The sequence below is a fragment of the Agelaius phoeniceus genome, chromosome 12 (genome assembly GCF_051311805.1).
Source record: "Agelaius phoeniceus isolate bAgePho1 chromosome 12, bAgePho1.hap1, whole genome shotgun sequence".
Lineage (NCBI taxonomy): Eukaryota > Metazoa > Chordata > Aves > Passeriformes > Icteridae > Agelaius > Agelaius phoeniceus.
Window position 1 is genome coordinate 21,218,084 of NC_135276.1, and position 18,944 is coordinate 21,237,027.

At 64.0% G+C, this 18,944-nt stretch overlaps 3 protein-coding genes across 4 annotated transcripts; 2 read left to right on the forward strand and 1 right to left on the reverse strand.

Annotated features, from left to right (window-relative positions):
• Nucleotides 1-174: 174 nt before the first annotated feature.
• RPL13 (ribosomal protein L13) lies at nucleotides 175-5,532 on the forward strand. Its single transcript, XM_054641110.2, has 6 exons — nucleotides 175-326; nucleotides 512-624; nucleotides 1,458-1,599; nucleotides 3,040-3,213; nucleotides 4,469-4,525; nucleotides 5,335-5,532. Exons 2-6 carry the CDS (start codon nucleotides 521-523, stop codon nucleotides 5,491-5,493), a joined length of 636 nt encoding a protein of 211 aa, XP_054497085.1. The 5' UTR covers nucleotides 175-326; nucleotides 512-520; the 3' UTR covers nucleotides 5,494-5,532.
• Nucleotides 5,533-7,113: 1,581 nt separating this feature from the next.
• Nucleotides 7,114-14,475, forward strand: CPNE7 (copine 7). 2 transcript variants are annotated; one of them, XM_077185193.1, is made up of 16 exons: nucleotides 7,114-7,274; nucleotides 7,989-8,343; nucleotides 10,691-10,873; nucleotides 10,945-11,019; nucleotides 11,379-11,453; nucleotides 11,518-11,601; nucleotides 11,682-11,771; nucleotides 11,912-12,010; nucleotides 12,328-12,438; nucleotides 12,535-12,594; nucleotides 12,677-12,810; nucleotides 12,933-12,987; nucleotides 13,124-13,175; nucleotides 13,243-13,376; nucleotides 13,460-13,696; nucleotides 13,941-14,475. In XM_077185193.1, the coding sequence occupies exons 2-16, from the start codon at nucleotides 8,137-8,139 to the stop codon at nucleotides 14,076-14,078; spliced, it is 1,734 nt and encodes a 577-aa protein (XP_077041308.1). In that variant the 5' UTR covers nucleotides 7,114-7,274; nucleotides 7,989-8,136; the 3' UTR covers nucleotides 14,079-14,475. The 2 variants fall into 2 exon arrangements, with proteins under 2 accessions (XP_077041308.1, XP_054497083.2); XM_054641108.2 differs by having other exon boundaries at nucleotides 7,115-7,274; nucleotides 12,352-12,438.
• Nucleotides 14,476-16,448: 1,973 nt separating this feature from the next.
• Nucleotides 16,449-18,343, reverse strand: LOC129125530 (sulfotransferase 2B1-like). The gene is made up of 6 exons (XM_054641006.2): nucleotides 18,184-18,343; nucleotides 17,576-17,784; nucleotides 17,329-17,455; nucleotides 17,166-17,260; nucleotides 16,915-17,095; nucleotides 16,449-16,832 (listed from the first exon to the last, which is right to left on the reverse strand). Exons 1-6 carry the CDS (start codon nucleotides 18,320-18,322, stop codon nucleotides 16,717-16,719), a joined length of 867 nt encoding a protein of 288 aa, XP_054496981.2. The 5' UTR covers nucleotides 18,323-18,343; the 3' UTR covers nucleotides 16,449-16,716.
• Nucleotides 18,344-18,944: the final 601 nt, after the last annotated feature.

Consider the following 18,944-nt stretch of genomic DNA (forward strand, 5'->3'; position numbering starts at 1 on the left):
AGCGGAACCCCTGCCCGGTGTCCGTCCACTCGCCCTGCCCAGGAGGTGCAGGGCACGGGAGAGGGCATCGAGCCGCTGCTGCCGATCGAGCCTGGCTGTAGCCCCGTTCCCCGTGTCCGCGCTCCCCGCGGCGCCGTTCCCCCCGCGGTGCGCGGGCCCTTTAAGTCGCCGCCATCTTTGCTGCGGGCACGGAGCAGCCGCCGCCGCCCCGCGTTAGCCCCGCCCCTCTCCGGGCCGCTCCCGCGCTGCCCATTGGGCGCCGCCGCGGCACTTCCGGCGCCGCCGCGCCAGCGCTTCCTTTCCGGTCGCCATTGTCGTGGCGGGAGGTGAGTGAGGGCCGGGGGCTCCATCCGCCGCCATCCGCTCGCCGGGGCCGCGCCCGCCGCCGCCATAGCCCCGCGCGGGGCCGCGGGGGAGGCCCCGGGGGCGGCGATGGGGCCGCACCGGGCCGGGGACCGCGGGCTCAGGGGCGCCTGGGGTGTCCCCGCGTTAACCGTGCCGGTGTCCGCAGGCCGCAGCCATGGCGCCCAGCCGCAATGGGATGATCCTGAAGCCCCACTTCCACAAGGACTGGCAGCGCCGAGTCGCCACCTGGTTCAACCAGCCCGCCCGCAAGCTCCGCAGGTGAGTCCCGGAGCTCCGGGGTCCGCGGGAGGCGCTGTCCCGGTTTCTGCGGCGCTGTTTACGGGGCCGGGACGCTGTGGATCTGTTCCGCCACCCCCCGCTCGTGCTCTGGGCGAGCCGCAGCCAAGTGATGAGACATCTCCGGAATCGCTGCATCCACTGTGATGAACGCTCTTCCCTGGGTCTCTGATGGCAGCAGCTGACGGCCCGACCCGGCTGTTCGTTCCGGAGCCATCGCAGGGCAGGACGTGCCTCCCTGCAAGGCGGGAGTGGCGCATGTCGTAGAGATGCCGTGGCTGTCACAGGTGGGCAGGAGGCTGGTGACGCTTGGTTTGTGACCAGCAGGACCAGGATAGGGCCTGTCCCCTGTAGTGGTACTGCTGATGTCACACCTGGAACTCCGGTGTTGCATTTGTCCCCTCATTGCACGATAGACATTGAGGAGCTTGTCCAGAGAAGGGGATGGAACTAGGAAGGGTCTGGATCACCAGGAGCCCCTGGGGCGGTCTCAGCCTGGAGAAAAGGAACTCAGGAGGAACCTTCTAGGTCTCCACAACTGCCTGACAGGAGGGGGTCAGGCTCTGGTCCCAGGGAGCAGGGACAGAAGGAGGGGGAACAGCCTGGGTTTGTGCAGGGGAGACTCAGGTTGGACATCACAAGGAATGTCTTCCTGGAAAGGGCGGTCAGGCCTTGGCAGGGGCTGCCCGGGGAGGGGCTGGATGCAGCACTCAGTGCTCCGGGCTGGGTTGGTACGGTGGGGGTCGGGCACAGGTTGGGCTCCATCCCCTGAGATGTCTCCCAAGCTGAAGGATGCTGTGACCCTGCCCTTCCAGGAGGAAGGCTCGCCAGGCCAAGGCTCGCCGCATCGCCCCCCGGCCCGTGGCCGGGCCCATCCGGCCCATCGTCAGGTGCCCCACTATCAGATACCACAAAAAGGTCCGTGCTGGCAGAGGCTTCAGCCTGGAGGAGCTTAAAGTAAGTACAGAGCACTCATTCAAAAAGGCAAATAAAGTCTGAGCTGAGCTCCTTGTCCTGTCCTGCACAAGGTGACTTCCTCAGGTGTTGGTACCTGGCAGGGAAGGCTGTGGATTTCCTGGCTCTGGGAGCAAGGAAAAATGGTCTTACCTGTGATGGTGGAGTGGGAGTGTGAAGAGTGCTTTGAAAAGTAAATGTCTGTTTATCTGCTGAGAGTGTAATTTAAAATTCTGTTAAAATAAAGCCAAAATAAGGGAAATTTAGTTTGGGTATATGAAAGAAATTCTTCCCTGTGAGGGTGGGGAGGCCCTGGCACAAGGTGCCCAGGAAAGCTGTGACTACTTCATGCCTGGAAGTGTCCAAAGCCAGGTTGGACAGGGCTTGGGATAGGAGAAGGTGTCCCTGCTCATGGCAAGGGATGGAACTTAAAGATCTTTATGGTCTTTTCCAACCCAGACTATTCAGAGACTATGAAATTTGAATTCTGAAGGAGCCTTGAGTCTCCTAAACTTTTTTGGGAAAGGGAGAAGACCAAGATCATCTTCATTAAATTATTTGTTTATGAAACATTGTTCTGCTAGTTCTAAGCATTTTAGCCAATGTTCCCAGTTAAGGACCAAGTAAACTCAGCTCAATGTAGTTCTAAGATTAGCAGAGGATGTTGTACCAGGAGGAAGAACCATTCAGCACAGCATCTCAGAGTAGCTGGAGTAATAATAGTTGGATTAAAGCCCAGATAGTTGGATTAAAGTGGGAGGTGTTTCCAGTCTTCTGTTCCTTGTCCCTGTGTCCTGCCCAGGTGAGCTGAGCAGGTAAGGGTGGTCTGCAGAGCCACCCACTGTGTGTCTGATCAGATTCCACATCAGGGCTCACTGGCAGCACCAGCTGCCGCTGCGCCTGGCTCAGTGTCTTAATTAAAGCATTTATAACTGAAATTGGTGCACTGAGGCAGGGAAATTGTTCTTCTGGGTGCCAAATACTTCATTGCTTTTTTTTTTTTTTTTAATTTTTGGGTAGTGGTGGAACACAAAGCAGCATGCAGCTGTTTGTCTTCAAACAGAAAATTAGTTTTTTGTTTAAGGTAGTCTAAAAAAATAGACATAATTTAATGGTTGTTTCAGATGGTTAGAAAAAAAACTCCTGATTTAATGGAGCTCCCAGTATTCAGTGAACCAGAGTTGTCCATAAGCTGACTCATAAACATCTGTGTGAATCCAGGTTTAGATGTGTCCTGCAGGGGTTGCACTTTGCTCCTCCAGGGAAATCCACCTGCAAAAATCGGCCTGAGCAACATTTTAAGCACAAAGATACAGCAGAACACCCTTGGTTGTCCCTGAGCTGATACCCAGCCTTCCCCCAGAGCCTGCACCCCGTGCTGGGGTCCCTGCCTGGCTGGTGGGAGCTGTGGGATGCTGACACTGCTCTCTCCTCCCTCCTCAGCTCGCTGGCATCAACAAGAAGTTTGCGCGGACTATCGGGATCTCCGTGGATCCCCGGAGGCGGAACAAGTCCACCGAGTCCCTGCAGGCCAACGTGCAGAGGCTGAAGGAGTACCACTCCAAGCTCATCCTCTTCCCCAGGAAGCCAGCCATGCCCAAGAAGGGAGACAGCTCTGTGAGTACCTGACTGCTGGAAGTGTGTCCTGGTCTGGGAGGTTTGGTGTCAGGCAGAGCTCTTGAGCCTTCTGCATTGTGTGACCACCATGGTTCTGAGCCCAGCACAAGGCCAGGCCTGGAAGGGTCGAGTCTAACAGGGCACTCTGGGTTGCACTGACTCTTCAACCAGGCATTTGGCTGAGCAGCTGCTGGCTTGTTTAGGTGCTGATTCCTGGAGCTTTGCTCCTTGCTCAGCCGGTTGAGTTTTAGTTTAGAGAGCTAAATTGTCACAGTGGCTGGAAATTCCCCTTGGAGTCAGTCCTGCTGGTGGAAGGCTGAGGGACAGGCTGTGAGTGGCTCCAGAGCTCTGTGCCAGGCAGGCTCCAGAAGGCAATTGTTATTGACATTCAAAAATGGTTTTCATTAAAACCTCTCCAGGATCAGAGCAGAGCTGTGTTCCCTGGCTCTGCTGCCAGTAGATCCAGGGAACACAAGGCTGAGTTCAGACTGTCCTTCCATCTTGTGGAGAATCTGGCAGCTCCAAGCTGCTTAACTCCATCTTCAGAGCAGGGAAGGGAGAGCCTGGAGCTGAAACACTGATTCAGATGTGTTTGCTGGAAGTCAGCTGTATTCAGTAAACGTTCAGTCATTTTTGTCTGATGACATGCTCTTCCAAGAAGCTGGAATCAACTTGAGAAGGAGTTGCTGAGGAATGTGTTGGGTGTATATGAGCTGTGTGGGCTCAGCCTGGAGAAAAGGAGGCTCAGGGAACGGCCTCCGTTTGTGCCAGGGAAGGTGGTTCAGGTTGGACATCAGGAATTTCTTCCTGGAAAGGGGGGTCAGGCACTGGCAGGGGCTGCCCAGGGAGGTTTGGAGTCCCCATCCCTGGAGCTGTCCAAGGAAGGAACAGATGTAGCACTGAGTGCTCTGGGCTGGTGACAGTGTGGGGATCAGGCAGAGGTTGGGCTGGATGGTGCTGGAGGTATTTTCCAGCCTAGATGATGCTGTGTAAATTGAGAGCAGCACAGTTGGTGTCAGAGCTGTCCCAGCTGGCAGAGCTGTGGCCGCTGCTGCTCTGGCCGGATCCGGGCACAGCGTGGGTCGCTGGTGCAGCTCAGCAGTGCCAAGCTGGCTTTGTTCCCATTCAGTGTTACAGCTCCTGGCAGGATCATTAGCACCATGTTTAAGCTGGGTACCTGCTGTGCTTTAGCTGAGGTTTTAGCCAGAGAAGTTTAAATTCTGTTCTTCTAACATTCCCATCTTCTGTTGTGCAGCCAGAGGAACTCAAGATGGCCACTCAGCTCACAGGACCTGTCATGCCCATCAAGAACGTGAGTGTCATTTAATCATGTTCTGTGAGTGACGTGATTGAGGTTGGACTTGTGGAGAGGGAGAGGGTTCTGTCCTTGCTGCCTCACAGCTGAGGGTGACTGTGTCCAGGCATTGCCCATCCTGGATCAAAAGAAAACCAGGAATAAGTCTTGGAGAGAACTGGGAAATTGTGGGTGCTTTGGGTTCAGCTGGGGTGGGAGTGCTCAGGCAGGTTCTGTGGTCACCATTTGTGCCTAAATCCTGTCTGCTTCCCAGAGCTGCTGCCAGTACTGTCACAAACCTCTTGTCATTCCCTACAAGTCCCTGACAGGAGGGTGGAGCTGGGAGGGGGTCAGGCTTTCCCCCCAGGTGACAAGTGACAGGACTAGAGGAAACAGCCTCACGCTGTGCCAGGGGAGGTTTAGGTTGGATATTAGGAAAATTGCTTCACTGGCCAGGCTGTCCATCCCTGCCACAGCTGCCCAGGGCAGTTGGTGGAGTCCCCATCCTTGGAAGTGCTCAAAAAACACGTGGATGTGGCACTTGAGGACAAGGTTGGTGGTAACCATGGTGGTGCTGGGCTAACAGCTCGCTATTAAAGGTCTTTACCAGCCTTAACAAAGCTGTGATTCTGTGAAAGCTGACTCAGGTTTCCCGTGGTGCTTGTTTTCATCCCTGCTCCGGTGAGGAGCCCGCGGGAAGGCAGATCCCAGCTGAGGGCAGGGCCTGTGGATGGCACGAGTGCTCTGTTCCCGCTGCTCTCGCAGAGACCACAGTGGGAAGCCTGGACTCCGAGGGGCAGCCTGACTGTCTGGCGCTCTCCCCGCAGGTTTTCAAGCGGGAGAAGGCGCGTGTCATCTCGGAGGACGAGAAGAACTTCAAGGCCTTTGCCAGCCTTCGCATGGCCCGGGCCAACGCCCGCCTCTTCGGCATCCGCGCCAAGCGCGCCAAGGAAGCGGCGGAGCAGGACGTGGAGAAGAAGAAATGAACTGTTCTCCCCAGAACTGTCAATAAAGAGCCGTAGAGAGCCCGGTGTGCTGTGGTTTTGGGGCACATGTAGCGAGCAGAGCCGCCCCGTGTGCCTGTGGCGGTGCAGGGATGTGTTCCAGCGTGGGAAGCCTCCTTGGCTGTCATTGGAGGCTCCACATTTCCCAACAGCGAGTTAAACACCTGCCTTGTGCCCACTCCTCTGCCTTGTCAGGGCTGCAGCCTGGGCTGCCTTCTGCTCTGATTCTGAGGGGCTTTGAGGTTCCCTCTCTGTGCCAGGCTTTGTCTGCTGCACCTTCCCTGCCTTCCGTGCCTATTCCTGGTTTGATCATTTCCACACTTCTTTGTGAGGCAAAGCTGTACAAGTTGGGTGTCATGGTGGAGGTCACTCAGGCTTGCCCCACTTTTGGGGGTGTATAGGGGGGAGCAAGGTGTGGCCCAGCCCCTCAGTTGGGCTTGGATGGAGCCAAGTCCCAGGGCTGGACTGTGCTGCTGTGCCATTCTTCGCTTCCTGGCCCTTGGCTCAGACCCTGCTTCAGTTCTAAGCCACTTTTAGCCATTTCTTCATTGGTTAAAGACCATCCTGTGGTAGATGTGGCACTTGGGGACATGGTGGTGGCCTCAGCAGTACTGGGGAGAGGGTGAACTGCTCTTGGAGTCTTTCCATCCCAAATGGTTCTGTGGTACTTTAGGTGGCATCACAGGAGCTCAGGAGAAACTGGGGGGTTCTGGCTGATCCTCGTGGCTGTTGGGGGGATCCCAGGCTCTGCCTGTCCCTGGGCAGGGGCTGATGGGTCCCTGGGATGTGTCTGTGGGATCAGAGCTGCTCTGGGAGCACTCACCCAGCCCATTGTTATGATGGGATGGGATCACAGGGATGGGATGGGATGGGACACTCCGTGCTGGAATCCTGGCATTGCTGCATGGTTCTTGGGCAGTTCAAAAAGGTGAGATGTGCCTGGTGAGGTGCTGTCTGTGTCCCATCACCACGGTGTCCCTCCAGCCCCTCTGCCCAGCCCATGTCCTGCTGTGGGTTGGTGCCTCCTGCCCTACCGAGCCGTGCTGGAGCTCTGGGGGGAGTGGGAAGGAGGGTGGCCTATTTCTGCCAGGCAGACGGGGGATTAGCTCCCGAAGCCCGGGCCCTCTGGTGCCCTCGTGCTTGTTAGCCCTATCTGCATTTTAATCCCTCCAAATTTGAGCTAATTACATCATCTCCCATAAAGCTGGATTGACAGCACCGCAGTGCTGGGGGGACAGGGGTGGGTGGGGGATCCCGGGCTGGGGACTCAGCCCATGGGGCTCCATGTGCATGGAATGTGGGTCTGGATGCCCCAGCATGTGAGGAGGGCACCCAGGGGTTTGGGGGGACCCCACCCTTGTGCTTGGGCTGTGGCTCAGAGTGTGGGGGGCCAGGACCAAGGTGGCCCTGGGTTCCCCATGGGGAGCACTGGGGAGGGCGGGGGGCGGTGGCTGTGCCGTGTGGGTCTCACTGGGAGAGGAGCTCCTGCCCTGGCACAGCCTGCAGTGCTGGGGACCCTGCGGACCCCGCTCAGCCCCGCCGCGGGGTGGGCTCCGCTCCGGAGCCGGCAGCGAGGTAGTTAACGGAGCTTGTCATCCATCTCCCTCTTAGGGCTCCGCTCCCGAGCTGCAGCTTGAGTCAGTTGTGTGGAGGTGGCAGCGGCAGCAGCTCCGGCGGGCACACCGGCACGGCGGGCACACCGGCACGGCGGGCACGCCCCGAGCCGGCCCCTGCCGTGCCCAGCCCGGGCCACCGGCACCCAGGTGAGGGGGCGACGGGCAGGGTGGGACCCGCTGTCCCCTCCACTGAGCGGCGGGTGATGCCAAGGGGTGCCCGCGATCCCGGGGAGGGGAAGGGTGCCCACCGGAGCTGGGGCACCGGAGCCATGTGCCGGAGAGGGCCCGGGCACTGCATGACTTCCCCAGGAAACTTCGGCCGGGCTGGGCATGTGAGGGCACAGCTGGGCAAAGGCTGCTCTGCCCCTGCCCCTGCCCCTGCCAGGAGCCCCCAGCACCTGCAGGTGACGGGACAAGCCCCGGACTGGGGCCGGGACTGGCAGAGCCCCTCGCTGCCCCATCAGGCAGCACCGCCCGGCTGAGTGCTGCCAGCCTCGGGGGCAGGATGGACGCTGTCCCCAGCACGGGGGAATCGTCACCTGGTGCCACAGACGCGGAGTTGGTGTCCCCACTCCCCTCCGGAGAGCCCTGCCCGGGCTGGGGGTGCTGCCCGCAGGGGCTGGAGGGGTTCCTACTCCACAGCCCCACACGGCGCACTCCAGGGTGGGAACCCCACCCCACTTAGGTCCCCCCTCCCCTCGGGACTCATCCTGCCGCTGGGGTGGGGCTGGGACAGAGCCGGGCACGGCCCTGCAGGACCCAGTGAGCCCCCACAGCGGTGCCCACCGTGCTGGCTGGGATCTGGGGGTACCCGGGCCGTGCCAGCTCCCACTCACCCCGCCGTGCTTTGATGCCTTGCAGAGCCCCGCGGAGCCATCGGGACTGGAACGGCCCCCCCGGCTCGGAGCTGTCCCGGGACCCCTGTCCTGGCAGCGGGGCCGTGCCGGGCAGCGCGGGGCGCCGTGCCCCGGGCATGACGGGCACCTGCCCCGCTCGCTGACAGCCCGCCATGCCCTTCGCCCACGGGGCCGCCTGTGCCCCGCCGCGCCCCGCCGGCATGGGCGGCGTGCCCGAGCCGTGCCCGCAGGCCCCGCTGGCCGTGCTCTCCAAGGTGGAGCTGCGGGTCAGCTGTAAACACCTCCTGGACCGAGACACCCTCAACAAGTCGGACCCCTGTGTCCTGCTGCTGATGCAGTCCCAGGGCCAGTGGATGGAGGTAGGAGAGAAGGGGGCACTGCTGGCACCCACCGGGCAGGGCAGGGCGGGACCCAGGCTCAGGGTGCAGGATGTAGGGGGCTGCAGGGTGGGCTGCAGGAGATGGTGGGGGGTGAAGTGCAGGGTGCAGAATGGGGGTCAGGGTGCAGGAGTTGGTGGGGAGCAGGGTACAGGGTACAGAGCAGGGTACAGGGTGCAGAAAGGGGTGCAGGGTTCAGAGCAGAGTACAGGGTTCAGAGCAGGGTACAGGAGATAAGGGAGAGAAGGGGGTACAGGGTGCAGAAAGGGGTTCTAGGCGCAGTACGAGGTGCAGGGTTCAGACCAGGGTACAGCGTGCAGAGCAGGGGGGCAGGAGGTGATGCAGAGTAGGGTGCATGGTGCAAGACAGGTTGCAGGGTTCAGAACGAGGTGCAGGGTTCAGACCAGGGTGTAGGAGACAATGAAGAATGGGCTGCTGGGTGCAGACCAGGGTCAGAAAGGGGTACAGGGTTCAGAATGGGGTGCAAGGTGCAGAACAGGGTGCAAGGCTCAGAGCAGGGATGCAGAGTAGGGTGCACAGTGCAGAACAGGTTGCAGGGTGCAGAACGGGGTCCAGGGGGTGAGGCAGGGTGAGGGGGTGAGCATGGCACAGGGCACTGTGGGGCACCCAGCAGCCTGTGAGGATGGATGGGGCTGCAGTGGGGCTGGGGAGTGGGGCGGGCGTGGTGCCCACCGCTCCCGAGTGGCTCCAGTGCCCCCTGGGGTGGCTCAGGGCTGGAGGGCTGGTGCTGACACTGGCACTGGGGCTGATGCTGGCACTGGGGCTGGCAGTGGGGCTGGCACGGCTCCTTCCATCCCTCCCCGTGCTGAGCTCCGGGCTGGCGCCGCGGCCCCGCTCTAATCGCGGCCGCTCAGCCGGCGGATTTAGCGCTAAATCCCTCGGCGTGTCATCGACTCGGCTCGAGCCAGCGCGGAGCCGGGCAGGGAGGGGGGGACAAGGGCACCGTGCCAGCTGCGGTGTGCTGTGCCATGCCAGACACTTGTACCGGCTGTGCCACAGTGCCTTGTGCCGTGCTCTGTGTGCTCTGCCATGCCAGACACTTGTACCCAGCTGTGCCACAGTGACTTGTGCCACGCTCTGTGTGCTCTGCCATGCCAGACACTTGTACCTGGCTGTGCCACAGTGCTCTGTGCCATGCTCTGTGTGCTCTGCCATGCCAGACACCTGTACCTGGCTGTGCCACAGTGCCTTGTGCCGTGCTCTGCCATGCCAGACACTTGTACCCAGCTGTGCCACAGTGCCTTGTGCCACGCTCTGTGTGCTGTGCCATGCCAGACACTTGTACCCAGCTGTGCCACAGTGCCTTGTGCCACGCTCTGTGTGCTGTGCCATGCCAGACACTTGTACCGGCTGTGCCACAGTGCTCTGTGCCACGCTCTGTGTGCTCTGCCATGCCAGACACTTCTACCCAGCTGTGCCACAGTGCTCTGTGCCATGCTCTGTGTGCTGTGCCATGCTGTGCCACGCTCCAGGCTGTGCTGTGCCAGACACCAGCCAGCTCCAGGAGGCAAGAGGGTCCCTCCTGAGCCACCTTGTGGAGTGACTCCTGTCCCAGCCAGCCTGTGTGCCCCAGAGCAGGTGCCTGAACCCGGCTCTGCTGCTGGCTCTAAGGCCCTGGGTCCGGAGGGTCTGAGGACCCAACAGCCACATTCCCACAGCACGAGGGGCTGGCAGTGCCACACAGGAGGGACACGGACGGCCACGGCAGGGTGGCAGCAGTGTGGGCTCGACAGATGATGCTGGACTGAGCAGGCAGTGGGCAGGGGCCAGGGGCTGGCAGGGTGCCCTGGCCAGGATGTGTCCCCTTGAGTCAACCCTGGCAGGGATGAGTGCGGGGGAGGCTCCGGAACTGCTCAGCACCCACTGCCAGCACGGCCAGGAGATGCTGGGCACCCACTGCCCACTGGGGCCACCAGGGCCAGGGGCTGGCAACCCCCAGGATGGGCACAGAGGCTTGTCCTGGCACCAGCCCCTTGCTCCTGCTCCAGCAGAGCTGTGGCAAAGCACAGCCAGAGGCAGAGTATCCCCTTGGACGACCACAGGGAGCCCAGTGGGAGCAGCATCTCACACCCAGGGCTGGAGGCTGTGGGGGTCACAAGGGGCTCCTCCAAATGCCATTCACTCGGGCACAGCTGGTCCTTCCCTGCATTCCCTGTTCCTGCACCCCTATCCCTTCACTGCCCCATCCCTCATCCCTGTACCCCTCAGCCTGGCATGAGCCATCCCTTCACCTCCCCTCAGAACAGCCCCCGTTCCACATCCCCGTGTGAGCCCTGGCACCCCAAGGCCCTGTGCCAACCCCTCGCAGGTGGATCGCAGCGAGGTGATCAAGAGCAACCTGAACCCCGTGTTTGCCAAGATCTTCACGGTCGATTACTACTTCGAGGAGGTGCAGAAGCTGCGCTTCGAGGTGTACGACAGCCACGGCCAGGCCGGCGTGGGCACGCACGACGACGACTTCCTGGGGGGCATGGAGTGCACCGTGGGCCAGGTGAGCCTGGGGACACCCCCCTGCTCGGGGACCCCCGGCCGTGTCCCCTCCCCAACACTGGGCTCCCGCAGATCGTGGCTCAGAAACGGGTGACGAAGCCGCTGTTCCTCAAGTACGGCAAGTTCGCGGGCAAGTCCACGATCACGGTGAGCACCAGGCCCGTGCTGGGGGTGACACTGGGGGGGTGACACCGAGCAGGGGCGCTGGGGTGGCACCGAACTGAGGGTGGCACCGGGATGGGGTGCACAGGTAACATGGGGCTGGAATCCTGGGATGGCACCGGTCAGGACACATGGATGGCACTGGACTGGATCAGTAGGGTGGCACAGACTCTTGGGGTTGGGGAGGGCTCAGGGTGCCCAGTGGCATCTGCTGCCCATCCTGAAGGTCCCTGCTGTGCCAGGGAGGCACGTGGGGCCCTGTCCCCTCCCAGGGCAGCCCAGGGAGGTGGTGGGCAGGGGGGCAAAGCTGTGCCAGGCTCTGAGCACCCACGGCTGCCTCTCAGATCATCTCAGAGGAGATCTCGGGGAACAACGGCTACGTGGAGCTCGCCTTCCGTGCCAAGAAACTGGACGACAAGGTGAGCTGGGTGCTGGGGGGGGAAAGGGCAGGGGGCACTGCTCTCTCTCACCCTCCTCCCCCAGGACCTGTTCAGCAAGTCAGATCCCTTCCTGGAGATCTACCGCATCGACGACGACCGCAGTGAGCAGCTGGTGTACCGCACCGAGGTGGGGCTGTGGCAGCACCGGGCCCCCACGGCCACCCCGGGGGCTCCCCGGCCTTGCTGAGCCCCCACCCCATCCTGCAGGTGGTGAAGAACAACCTCAGCCCCATCTGGGAGCCCTTCAAAGTCTCCTTCAACTCGCTCTGCAGCTGTGAGGAGAAGAGGAAGCTGAGGGTGAGGAAGAATGATGGGGACCTCTATTCCTGCCCTGGGGGCATCTGAACCCCAGCTTCCCTGGCGGTGTGCTGGGGACCCCTCAGTGCTGGGCACGGGGCTGAGCCCCCCTGGTGACCCCTGAGCTGTGCCCATCACAGTGTGTGGTGTGGGACTACGACTCGCGGGGCAAGCACGACTTCATCGGGGAGTTCTTCACCACCTTCGAGGAGATGCAGAAGGCCATGGGGGAGAACAAGGTGGGACATGGGGACATGGGGATGGCCTGGGTCACCCTGTGTGCTGCCAGCAGAGCCTGTCCTAGCAGCCACCTTCCAGCTCCTCCTCTGGGTTTGGCATCGTTTTCTTCTCTCTGCCCTCCTGTTTGGGGAAGGGATGGTGGGTTTGGGATCAGTCATGGGTGGGGTGGCTGGCAGTGGGGCAAGGCAGCTGCACCCTGGGGCTGTGGGGGTGCAGGGTTACTGGGACACAGTGTTCTGGGGCTGTGGGGTCCCCACGGGGCACAGTGAACCGGGGTGGGGGTGCCCGGGTGGGGCTGTGCCCGGGGGGGCCGCAGGCAGCGCGGGTGCCGGTGCCACAGGTGCAGTGGGACTGCATGAACCCCAAGTACAAGATCAAGAAGCGCAACTACAAGAATTCGGGGGTCGTGGTGCTGCTGGACCTGAAGGTGAGTGCCTGGGAGCTGTGCCAGGCCGTGCCAGGCTGTGCTGAGCCATGCCAGGCTCCGTGGGGCACGGCCGCCTGACGCGGGTCCCTCTGGAAGATCCACAGGGTTTACTCCTTCCTGGATTACATCATGGGCGGCTGCCAGATCCATTTCACGGTGAGCAGGGGCCCCTCCCCGCCCAGCAGGGACACCCCAGTGGCCCTGCTCACCCTGGGTGACCCCAATGTCCCCCCACCAGGTGGCCATCGACTTCACGGCCTCCAACGGGGACCCCCGGAACAGCTGCTCCCTGCACTACATCAACCCCTACCAGCCCAACGAGTACCTCAAGGCTCTGGTGGCTGTGGGGGAGATCTGCCAGGACTATGACAGGTGGGTGGCTCTGGCGGGTCCCCCGGGGCCACACACACTGGTGGCACCCACCTCGGGGTGAGATCTGCTGGTGACAGGCACTCAGGGCTGGCACCAGAGCTCCTCACACCCTTCCCTTGCAGCGATAAGAAATTCTCAGCTCTGGGCTTTGGTGCCAGGATCCCCCCCAAGTACGAGGTGAGGGGGTCTGTGGGACCCCAGGGATGTGCTGGTCCCTCTGGGTACCCTCGGCTGTGGCACTGGTGGGGCTTGGCAGACACCAGGGGCTGTGGTAGGGGCTGCACCAGCTGCCCCCTCCCCTCCCTCCCTCCAGGTCTCCCACGACTTCGCCATCAACTTCAACCCCGACAACGACGAGTGTGAAGGTGAGTCCAGCTCCAGAGGGGCGGGACCCATGGCGGGGATGCCCCTCACCCCTCGCACACCCCACAGGCATCCAGGGCGTCGTGGAGTCCTACCAGAGCTGCCTGCCCAAAATCCAGCTCTACGGCCCCACCAACGTGGCTCCCATCATCTCCAAGGTGGCTCGAGTGGCAGCTGATGAGGAACGGACCAAGGAGGCCTCGGTGGGTCCCCCTGCCCCGCCGGGGCCGGGCTCAGACCCTGCACCCGGGGGTCGGGCAGCCCCCGAGCGTCCCTGTCCCCCCAGCAATATTTCATCCTGCTGATCCTGACCGACGGCGTGGTGACGGACATGGCGGACACGCGGGAGGCCATCGTCCGCGCCTCCTACCTGCCCATGTCCATCATCATCGTCGGCGTGGGCAACGCCGACTTCACGGACATGCAGATCCTGGACGGGGATGACGGCGTGCTGCGCTCCCCCAAGGGCGAGCCCGTGCTGCGCGACATCGTCCAGTTCGTGCCCTTCCGCGAGTTCAAGAACGTGAGTGGGGCAGCGGCGAGCTCCTGCCTCCCCCTCCTGGCTCCTCCCTCCCCTCCCGCCCTCCCCTGTCCCCTCCGGTTCTCTCCCGTCCTTTTCCATCCCCTCCCGTCCCCTCTTCCCCCCTCCCATCCATCTCTTCCCTCCTCGTTCCCTCCGCTCCTCTCCGCTCCCCTCGGCCCCTGGCGGCGCAGGGATGCGGTGCCCGCGGCTCAGCCCCGTGTCCCGGTGTCCCGGTGTCCCGCAGGCGTCGCCCACAGCCCTGGCCAAGTGCGTGCTGGCGGAGGTGCCCAAGCAGGTGGTGGAGTACTACAGCTACAAGGCCTTCCCCCCGCGCTGCCCCCGGCCCCCCACCCCCGACCCCAGCCTCGGCTCCCCGCAATGAGGGACCCCCGACCTCGCTTTTCCCCAGTGAGGGTCCCCCGGCCCCGACTCCAGCCTCAGTTTCCCCTGTGAGACACCCCCAGTGCCCCCCAGCTTTGGCTGCCCCAGTGAAGGCCCCCAGCCCCAGCCTAACGTGCCCCAGTGAGACCCCTCCCCTCTCCCACTGTGGCCTGGGGACACACGGGGTCCCTGCCAGGCCCTGCCCTGCCACAAATCCCCGGCTGGGACATGGGGAAGGTCCCGGCCCCCCAGTGCAGGACACTCCCAGCACTGCCCATCCAGTCCTGTGGTCCGGATCCAACCCTGCTGTCCCCTCGGTCCCCTCGGTCCCCGCTTCTCTGTCACTGTGACCTTTGGAGGCTGCATGATCCCCCCAATAAAGCACCACCCTGTGCCCACCCTCTTGCTCTCTGGGTGCTGATCCCACCCTCGGGGGGTCACTCGGGTGGGTGGGAGGCTGGCAGCTCCGGGTGTCCCCTCGCGGTGACGCCGCGCTGCCCCACCCGGTGACCAGAGCCGAGGGCGGCCCCAGCGGCCCCGGTCCCGGTGTCCGTGGCCGGCAGCGAGCCGGGAGCGCCGGAGCAGCCGCGGCTTTGATGTGCCAGGGAGGGAGCTCGGGATCTTCGGGAGCTCGTCCCGCTGCGCCGCGGCCCCGAGTCCAGGGCACGGAGCGGGGAGAGGGGAGAGGGGAGAGGCGGCCACGGAGCGGGGAGAGGGGAGAGGCGGCCACGGAGCGGGGAGAGGGGAGAGGCGGCCATGGAGCGGGCCCTGCTGCCCTGCACACGGCCGCTGCCACGTGCTGTGCACCCTGTGCTGTGTGATGTGTGCCCTGTGCTGTGTGCCCTGTGCCACACCCTGCGTCCCCAGCTGTGTTCCGTGTGCCATGTATGTGCTCTGTGTGTGTATCCTGTGCCACGTGCCATGGGCCATGCACCACAGTCACCTGTGACATGTGCTCTGTCATGTCCCATGTGCTATTTGTCATGTGCCATTTGTCATGTGATGTATTCTGTGTGCCCTGTGCCGCGTGCCAGGTGCCATGCTCTTTGTGCCATGTTCTGTGTGCCCTGTGCCATGTGCCACGTGCTGTGTGCCATGTTCCTTGTGCCATGTTCCATGTGCCATGCATCATGCTGTGCCACGTGCCACGTGCCGGGCACTGTGCCACCCTCCTGCCATGTGCTGTGTGCTGATGCTGCCAGCACGGTGCCAGCAGATGCTCCTGGCAAGGTGACATCCCCAGGGGCAGGGTGTGCCCAAGGCCACCACAGGGACTGAAACTCGAGCCTGGCACAGCCTCATGGGGTAGGGGCCACCTGAGGTGCCACTGAGCCGGGCTCCAGGGTGCTGCCACGTCCCTGGGTGCAGGTGCCAGGCTGGCCCCAGGTGGGTGCCACTCTCTGGGACAGCTCTGCTGGCCCTTGGGCACTGCTGGCAGCACAAGGCAGGGCAGGGGCGCGGTACCTGCACCCCCATCCAGCCCCTATTTATAGCTCCTGATTCATCCCTTTAGGGCGGGATCCCGGCTGTTGCCGTGGAAACCCAAACCTGCCGGAGGATGCAGCAGGGGCCGGTCCTGTGCGGGCAGGAGCCGCCCTGGCACCCCAGCCCTTGGGGACAGAGGGTGGGTGCAGAGGGACCCACGGGGCTGGCAGTGTCCAGAGACGCCTCGCTGGGCTGTCCCCGCCAGCAGGAGGGGCTGGCACAGGGGGCAGGGTTGACAAGGCTGGCACAGGGGGCAGGGTTGACAAGGCTGGCACAGGGGGCAGGAGTGGCAGGACCCTGGTGCCACAGTGCCCAAGGAGGGTCTCACCAGGTCCCCCCTGTTAGCCAGGCCTAGCCAGGGGTCCTGGTGGTGCCAGGCCAAGCCCCCACCCTTCCTGGTAAGGAAGCCAGTTAATTACTGACTGAGCCTCTGCTGCCGGGGGGGCTCCACGGAGCAATTCCTTGGATAGGGACCAGAGAGGGGCTGGGGGCTCGGGCTGCTGCCTGCCCGGGACACCCCAGGGTGCAGGGGGTGGAAGGAGCCCCTCGGTGCGAACACCCCAGCAGGGGAGATGGGCAGGGGGAGCACCCAGCCGGGGCAGGGGGCGCTGGAAGGGGATCGGCTGGGAGGGAGACTCGGGGGTGGAGGGCCCTGGCTCCTGCTGGAGGAGCCAGCTCCGTGCCACGAGCTGTGCTGGCGAGCCCTGTCGCCACGCTGTGACCCCGCCCGGCCCGTGCCGCCCCCCCGGTCATTGCCCCCCGCCGTTAATGAGGTCCCCGGTGATGCGTCCCCACCCCGATGTGCTCCTGATAACAGCAGCTGTTCCTGATAACAGCAGCTCTTCCCTCCTCGCACCCGTGGGAATCGCTGCCTTCCAGGGAACAGCAATAAATATTTATTTCCGCAGGGCGGGATGGGCGGAAAGAGGGGTCACGGCCACAGCCCCGGGTCGGGGGGAGCGAGGCCAGGGGGATGGCCACAATGCACGGCCGGAAAAGCTCCTCGGGCCCAGGGAGGAGGAGGGACGGTGCCTGCCCCCCCAGACGCCCCAGCCCCGGGGGGGTGACACAGGGGGTGTTTGGAGGGCCCCTGCAGGGTCCCCTTGTGGTTGTCAGCAGGTGAGGGCTCGGCGTCCCCCCAAAGCCCGGCTCCTTCAGGCCATGGGCCACTGCGCGGGCAGCTCCGTGTCCCCCATCTCCTCCTGGTAGCGCCGGTTGAAGAGCGCGTTTTGCTCGGGGGAGAAGTGGCTGCGCCAATCCCCCACCACCCCTGAGGGACACAGGGGACAGGCACTCAGGGTCCCTGTCCCCGCGGTGTCCCCGCCGTGCCCCACACCCCCAGCCCCGCTCACCCTTGCGCATGAAGCGGCCCTGGCTGTGGTCCATGATCTCGGAGGGGATCAGGGAGTAGTTGGCCATGGCGTTGTCCCGCATGGCCGAGAAGCTGCAGTGCTGCTCCAGGGCTGCCAGCGTGCCCGGTGCCAGCGGGCACCCCAGGAAGCTGCTGAGGCGCTGCGCCGTGCCCCGCAGGTCCTGCGGCGGGAGCTCGGTCAGCACCGGGCGCCGGGGACAGGGACGGGGACGGGGACACGGCGGGGCTCACCTGGTGCAGCTCCTCGTAGGTGACGAACAGGATGTCCAGGAGGTGCCGCTGGCCCAGCCAGCCCTTGACGTGCTCAAACCAGGAGCCGTAGTGCACTGCGGGGAGGCGGGGGGTGATGGGGCGCCCTGAGGCTCAGTCCCCCCCCAGACTCCCCCGTCCCTACCTGTGCCCTCGAGGAACTGCGTCAGGAAGGCATCGAAGGAGCTGGGATCGGGCAGGAACTTGGCCAGGTGGTGGAAGTGGTAGAAGGAGACAGCGACGTCTTTGGGGTTCCTGGCCACGTAGATCACCTGGAGGGACACAGAGTTACCCCCGCAGCCGGGGGGATTCCCCCGCTCAGAAATCCCCCAGCGTTTCCCCGGTTTTGGGAAGCCCCGAGGGTGTGGGATGTCCCTGGGGACCCCTCCGACCTTGGCCTTGCTGCGCTGCAGGGCGGGGGCCAGCACGGGGGCGGGCAGGTGCGTGGTGAGGAGCCGCGGGCTCCCGGTGTCCCGCAGAGCCTCCCGGCAGTAGATCTGCTCCAGCCACGGCGCCCTCTCCCAGTTGGGAATGGTCTTGGCCGGGCGGGCGTCGCCGAAGCTGAAGAGCAGCGTCAGGATCTCCTGCATCCAGGTGGTGCCTGCAGAGGCGGCCGTCAGGGCAGGGCCACGGCACCATGGCATGGCATGGCACGGCATGGCACTGCACTGGCACGGGTAGCACGGACTGGCACAGCAAGGCACGGCTCAGCCTGTCCCGTCCCATCCCGACCCCTCCTGTACCAGCAGCTGGGCTGGCAGCGCCGTGTGCCCCCTCCCTGAGCCCCCAGGGACACCAGTCTGGGGCCGGGGACAGTGGGGCAGCAGGACAGGGGCTCGGGCAGGACCCTCCTGGCCGGGGGTCCCCGTGCTGTGCCAAAGGGTGGCCGCGGGGACAGCTCCGGGTGCCTCCCAGGCCCCCGGCAGCTCCGGGAGAGCTCCCGCCCCAGCCCCGTCCCGCCGCGTCCCCTCGGTGTCCCCGTGTCCCCCCATGCCCTCACCCGATTTGGGGTAGGTGGCGATCAGCACGTCGCTGGGGCGGAAGGTGAAGGCGGCGGCGAAGCCGAGGGACTCCTGGGTGTGGAGGTGGCCGGGCAGGGCGATGCCCGCAAAGGTCTCGGTCACCTCCATGCGCTCCATGGCCCGGCCGGGCGGGACGCGCCGGGAGCCGCTTAAATAGCGCAGAAAGAGGAAGCGGCCCCGGCGGGCGGGGGGCCGGAACCTCCCGGCACATTCCTGCCAGGGAGTCGGGAATCCGCGCTGGGGCCATCGCCGGGAGAGCGCGGCTGGCAGGGGCTGCACACACCCGGGATGGGTGGGATGGGATGAGTGGGATGGGAGTGCTCCCGTCCCAGACCCAGCCGGGAGAAACGAGGGGGCCGCGTCACCCCGGGCAGGGCCCGGGAAGCCCGAGGGATGCCAGCCCCACACCGGCCCCAGCCCGGGCTCCCCGTGGCTGGCACCGCAGGAGGGGGTTCCCATCCCGGCACACCCCAGCATGAGGTGTCCAGCTGGACCGGCCATCTCCACGTGGCTCCGTGCCATTCCCAGAAGCGCCACCAAGGCCTTGCTGGGAAGGACGGCGCAGCTGGAGCCAGCAGGGATGCGCAGCACGGCGGTGCCTCAGTTTCCCCTCGGGACGCTGCAGCGGGACCGGAGCGCGGGGGACCCAAGCGCACACGGAGGAGCAGCAGCAGCCCCACACTCGGCCGTGCCACCCTGCTGCTTGCCCCCGGGCATGCGGCTGCTCCGGCGCCACGGC